At 42.4% G+C, this 6,301-nt stretch overlaps 1 protein-coding gene and 1 long non-coding RNA gene across 2 annotated transcripts in view; both read right to left on the bottom strand.

Annotated features, from left to right (window-relative positions):
- The window catches only part of LOC118429342 (neurogenic locus notch homolog protein 3-like), a 4,942-nt gene extending 2,049 nt beyond the window's left edge, over positions 1–2,893 (bottom strand). The window contains exon 1 of the mRNA XM_035839823.1: positions 2,770–2,893. Coding sequence (XP_035695716.1) covers positions 2,770–2,827 — 58 coding nt within the window. The 5' untranslated portion in view covers positions 2,828–2,893. The remainder of the gene's footprint in view (positions 1–2,769) is intronic.
- Positions 2,894–4,143: 1,250 nt separating this feature from the next.
- Positions 4,144–5,041, bottom strand: LOC118429755. Its single transcript, XR_004832776.1, has 3 exons — positions 4,884–5,041; positions 4,644–4,739; positions 4,144–4,222 (listed from the first exon to the last, which is right to left on the bottom strand). It is a non-coding gene; the product is annotated as an uncharacterized LOC118429755 (long non-coding RNA).
- Between the last annotated feature and the right edge of the window lie 1,260 nt (positions 5,042–6,301).

Below are 6,301 nucleotides of genomic sequence, written 5' to 3'. Positions count from 1 at the left end.
AAGTCCTTCATCCGTCCTCTTCTTGAGTAGACCGATATAATATGGCATGGATGTACTTTATAATAAACAACAAACAATAAACAATTAACTTTATGTTATTCCAACGATTAGAACGTGTCCAGTACGAGTGTGCACTTTAATACAGTCCCAGGGGCAGTAAGAGGTTTTTCATACTCTTTCGCTCCTTACTGAACTTGGTTGGGAAAGACTCTTTGATCGGTGACATGTTCATTCCTTGATCATGTTTTACAAAATAGTTAACGGCCATACTCGCCAGTATCTTAAGGACTTGATCCCTCCTGTAGATTCTGCTTCTACTTCTCATAATCTTCACAACAAACACAACCTACGGGTACCGTTGCACTACAACTCGATACGAAAAGTCTTTTATTCCTTATGCAACGCAACACTAGCATGTTCTTGACATTGTTGTTCGTTCACTTAACTTTCCATTGTATAAAAAGACATTCAGTCAAATTAGTACGCCTCTTCCTCTCAATAAATATATAAGCCATGGTCCTCGGTAAACCTGCGCCCTCCTCACACTTCTCCGCATCGGCACCTGCAGCCTGAATCATAGTATTTAGACCCAAGTCCAGCCTGTAACTTAACTGTGGATGTCGAAGTATAGCGTTGTTTTTAACCTCCTTGACCTTGGTAACACCCATCATTTCAACCGTTTTCCTGAATCAGCCCGCGTCCATCTACCCTTCCTGTCATATGATACAAACAGCAGAATCTAAACTTAACCCAAACTTATATCGTACATACTAAACGCGTTGTAACCACCTACTAAACCCTTCAATCAATAACTTGTTACACTATATGTATATTGGACTACCCAAACCATTTGCTCACTTGCTGTGAATTGTTTGTTACATTATTTGTCTTTGTCAGTTGTAATCTTTTGTTTTGAGAGGTGATGTTAATATCATCCTCACACTCAGGGTTGACATCGCGGCAAAGCCTAACGATATCACCCCTGACAATTTAGCCAGGGTATTTGCGTATTTGGGGCGCCCTGCTTATGAATATTAATGAGCTTGCCTGATTTGTCGCGGGCCAATCAGCGACCGGATTGCAAGTTTCGAACAAACAGCGTACGGCGCGGCGTGTACAAAGATCTGTATTTCTTTGCGTGATGGTAATGTTTTTTTTTCGTATGCTAGGTCGGTACATGTATACGGTGATGCCGTGGTTACCCTATACCCACAGAACCGACAAATGTTAAATTTGGTACCTGATAAAGACGTCTGGACGCTGAAAGAACGTTACGCCGGTACTGTTATCTTGCTCTTGAATATTAATGAGTCGCCTTATATGGCGCCTTTCCGAGCTTTCGACAACAAAAAGCCAAATACCCAAATACCCTGGCTGAATTGTCAGGGGTGATATCGTTAGGCTTTGCCGCGATGTCAACCCTGAGTGTGAGGGTGGTTAATATTAGCATGTTGCTAGAGTGCATCCCCTCTCTGTCCTGTACTGTACATTGTTGATCAATAATTAAACAAAAAAAAATCAATGATATCTGATGATGTCCTCGCATACGACTGCGACTACCATGATATACCCGTCTCGATTGTAACTGGAGAATGTATACCAAATAATCTTATCAGGACCTAAACACTGACTCAGAGAGCTTGTCAGGGCAGATAAGGTTAAGAGGTGATGGATCTTCACTTATCTTTTTCAAATTTGACAAGGTGTAGGAACACAGATGTGCCCCCTATGCCGGTTATTTAGAAATATGGCTCTTAACATCAAAATCTGTCTTTTTTTACACTTTTTAAAATGTGTTTTCGCCCCCCTAAGAATATCACTTCCCGGGGGTTCACAAGAGCAGCTGGGTACTACATATTAGGTGCACTACCTGGTACTAGAATGCCCTTGGAAGTAATATTCATGGTATGTTACCTGGTACCTTTATGGCAACATATTACCGATGTTATGACTCGAAAGTCGATACTATATGGTTCGGTGCAAACAAGCCTTCCATGAAAATGATAAAGCCACTTGTTTTAAACTGAGGTGGCATGGAAAACAGTGCTATCGCGAATATAAATAAATAAATAAACGTATAAATCAACACCATCTACGGTACGGGCTATGTCAGCTATATTTGTAACAGTATCTCATTTCTTGTGCTGGAGACATTTCCAAAGCAATAACAAAAACACAAATGAATACTAGTTTCTCATTATGAAGACTATCTACGCGCAAGTTGATACACCTGTTGCTAAATCTTACAAAAACAAATCAATTTGGTTAAGTACCAGTCTTAAAAAACACGGGTAAAACACCACTAAATACTAGAAAAATAGTCTTATTGGAGGTGAAGATACCCTTAGGCCAGGTGTATATAACAAAATGTGCGTCACTCTGATGAATACCTTATTTGCATAATCAATAAAGACATTTCAAACTTTGTTTGTGGTCAATTCATGGTAGAAACTTCATATTGGAGATATATAGGTTGCTGGAGGACAGAAGAATACTTTAAAAAATATCTTATGTTGAGACTCAAGATGGGGCGAGTTCACTACCCGGGGAGGGCGACATCGCTAGCCCGAGGGGGGGGGGGGGGCATCACGGGGGGGGGGGGGTAGATTGCTGTGACACCGAACTAGCCTGCAACTAACCCAACATGAAACGACCCAACTGTAGTTTTCACTATTTTGCCGACACGGTTCGCGGGTAACTTTGCTCGTTATTTGGCATCTTCGGAAGCTTAAAGTTTAGCAGAGAGAATATCGATACACATGTACTCACCGACTGACGCGGCCGGCAGGGTGCCTACAGCCGCGAGGAGAAGCAGAAACTTCCACATCTTTACCGTGCGTTCTAAAAGTCTCGACTGTGAGGACTGTGTTCTGTTTACAACTGTTAATACCGTGTTGTTATCAGCATCTCTGAGCGACGGGCGACGTATTGTTATTGTTAGTTGCAGAAAGCCACCAAATCAACATTTCCGACTTACGTGTTATCTCGCCAACGTTTAATTGAAAAATACCTCAGCCTACATGTGTTGCGACGAGACCTGGGAGATAATGGGGTGGAGTTTGTGGAGACCGAGATGTTTAGCTGAAGTGTCTTTGCGACATCCTGGTTACCAGAGACCGCAGACACGGGTGGTAGACTAGTTTGACAACCCCACACCACCCAAATCACAACATGTAACGCTAGTTCACCTTTATCCGCGGGGGTAACCTTTATCCGTTGTTTCAAAAACACGGTATTTAGGGATATCAGGTCAACGGTCGGTGGTTTTCAATTGCAATATTTTCAAAACATTGTAGTTTTTCTTCTTCTTTACATGTGTGCAAGCCTCAACATAATCTATGAAGAAACAGATACACATGTGTGATACATGGCTGTGGTGCTTATAGTGGCTTACAGTGAAAGCTGCCGGAATTTAGACTTTGGCACTATCTATTCCTACTTATATGCTTTGTTCCGTAAAGCTATGAGTAAAAAAGGACAGAAACTGTGAACATGATTTTTATGCAGATGATTTATTGATCTAACACCCCCTATTTCTATGTGGCGCGTCTATCTCTATCTCTGGTTAGGCTCTACATCGGACAAAAAGCATTTTCAAGGCATGCCTGAAGCAGCCATTGGCTGGTCGTTGTCACGTGGAAGGACCTGTTGTGACATCACTCAGGCCTACATGAGAAGGCTGCCACACCCTCAGGGGTGCAGTTCAAGCCATCCGGACAGGAGGCGCTGCTGCACTGGTACGGCAGTCCCAGGGTAATTGAAGATGGGTCTAGATGCACACAGTGGTCATAATGGGAATTTGTTAGATTTTATTCTACTAAAACATGATAAATTAGTACTGAACGGTTCGTTTTGTGTTTAGAAAATTGTAAGTTGCCTAGAATGCACGAATGCTTTCCAAAAATTAAGACGGTCAGTTATATGGAGTCCTGCTATTCTACTATGCATTTATGAAAATAATTCTTCTTATACCCTTTGTGAAAATGTCTTGCAAATGTCTTGTATTTAAAACTGACTATGGGAACAACTGGTGTGTTACGTTTTCAGGGAAAGATATATACAAAATATGCTACAATAGGCAGTAAAGTCTTTTAAATCTATGCTTTGTTCACTTGAAGACGATACTGATAAAAACTCAACTCACGAACGCATTGGAAGTAGAACGTGAAGTCCTGGCAGACAAACCCAAATGGACACGTGACTTGGGAGCACCAATCCAGGTCTAAATAAAGAAAAGACAAAAGGCAAGAAAACGTTAAGACCGATTGTGTTGTCACCCGTGTCAAATGTTACTGAGTCTACTGGAGTTATGCATAGAGACCATTCATAACACCAGGATTGTTGGTGAAAGTTATCAAAACACTGGTCATGTAAATGGTTTACTGCAGGGATAAACAAGTCCACTAGCCCTATTGTCCAGGGCAAGTGAAAGTGCTGTTCGGGCAAGTGCATGTCCCACCCCACTTGTCCGATAGGGCAAGTAAGATTTTTCCATTGATTTTAGTGCAATTTTGATATACTTGTTACTTTTTACAGTCATGACATCAAGCAATTGTCTACAGAGAATTCCATTGCTGGAAGTGAATTTTGGAAAACTTGTTCACCCCTGTACTGTGTTACAATAATTTCCCTATCACACCAACCTGTCTCGCAGTGGTCTCCTTGGTAACCGACTGGGCATTGGCAGGTGTAAGAGTTGATGTCGTTCTGACACACGTTTGGCTCACATGGTTTTAGAGCTACAATTGTAGAAGAAATTATAATAATAATAATGACAGGTAACATATTTTCATAGTTTACTTTGAGCTTTTTTATGTTGACTCCTGCAGAAGCTTTAGACAAAATCTAAATGAAAACAAGTTTGAATAGGAATCATTGTGTACCATCCTGGCAGACGTAGTTGTGCTGCTCCGTGCAGAAAGTTGCCTTTGCTTTGTAGCTGTTAGAGCTGTCCAGGAGAACACACAGGTCCAACGGGGTCGACGGTTCGTCGGTCAACCACTGGAGAGGAGCTGGTTAGATAGGTGAACATAGAAAATGAAACATATTAAGAAACACACTGCAGGTAATGTTTAATGTAACTTATAACACCAAAACAGTGTTTATAATATACTTAGGTTATTCGTTAAGACGCTTCGTTTGACAATAAAATGTTTTGTATTTGTCTCGAATCGACAGTTAATGGATAGATTGTTACAGTGGTTTTCACTACTCGGCTACGTTCTTCATGGCTATAGTACATTTTTGTGTTCCGTTCAGTATTGTTCATAGTATCCAGAGTATACGGAGACCTCCTGTCTGTCATGCGCGACAGGGTCGTGTGGAAGAACTACATAGTGTCACCGGATGGATGGTGCTTTCAGACCTGCAGTGGCGCCCTCTCTCCGAAAGGAGGAGGAACGCCCGCCTCACCTTTTTCTATAAAGTAGTCAACAATAATATTAACATAGACGCCAGCAATATTCTGAAGCCTGCCCAAGGGCGCACCCGGGGTAGTCACGACTTCAAATATCAACACATATTCGCACGCACCGATATCTACAAACATTCTTTTTCCCATGCACAATTCCCGAGTGGAATGCCCTGCCTGGCACGGTTGTAAGCGCTCCCAACGTTGAGCACTTCCGTGCCAGGCAGGCGGCCTGCCCGCCCTAACCCGGGAGCCTCAGCTCCCCCCCCCCCCCTACTTTTGCCCCTCGCGGGGTCATTTGGGGGTATCTTATGCAGATGCAGATGCAGAACTGAACTGAACTGATCCAGAGTATCAGGATGACACTTGATATATGTACAAATTACAGGAGTCCCATCACTGTAGAATATTGGAATCGGCGCGGTTTTCATGGCCAGCCAGTTGGACACGTCAGTGGTGAAGGCGATGGTGCTGGCCAGGAACTGCTGCTGCTGCTGCTCGTCTTTCATATCCGCCAGGTGGCTGTTCTTGGTACTGCATGCCTGTGTCGCGTCTCGGTGGGTTGCACCTGTGGTCAAGAACTGGTAACAGTCCCCTGCAAAAGGTACCGGGGCACACAAGTAGTAAGTTAACTATATCAGTCCATCTCCATGGTAGAGAAAATATTGAGGCAAGCACCATATAATATGACAAACTAAATTGAGTAATGAATAAGAGAATCGACGAATTTTCTAATTATGGAATACTAAAATTGTTGCCTGAATTATGCTGATGGGAAAGATAATTGGTATAGCATGAAGAATATTATCCCAACTATGTAATCATTATGATCCTAGTTTCTAGGACAGAAAAGTCTGTTGATCCAAAGCATTTCCTACCGCAGGGACACGG

Source organism: Branchiostoma floridae, chromosome 13, assembly GCF_000003815.2.
Source record: "Branchiostoma floridae strain S238N-H82 chromosome 13, Bfl_VNyyK, whole genome shotgun sequence".
Lineage (NCBI taxonomy): Eukaryota > Metazoa > Chordata > Leptocardii > Amphioxiformes > Branchiostomatidae > Branchiostoma > Branchiostoma floridae.
The sequence above is the reverse complement of the archived record's forward strand: the minus strand, read 5'-3'. Positions and strand labels throughout refer to the sequence as shown.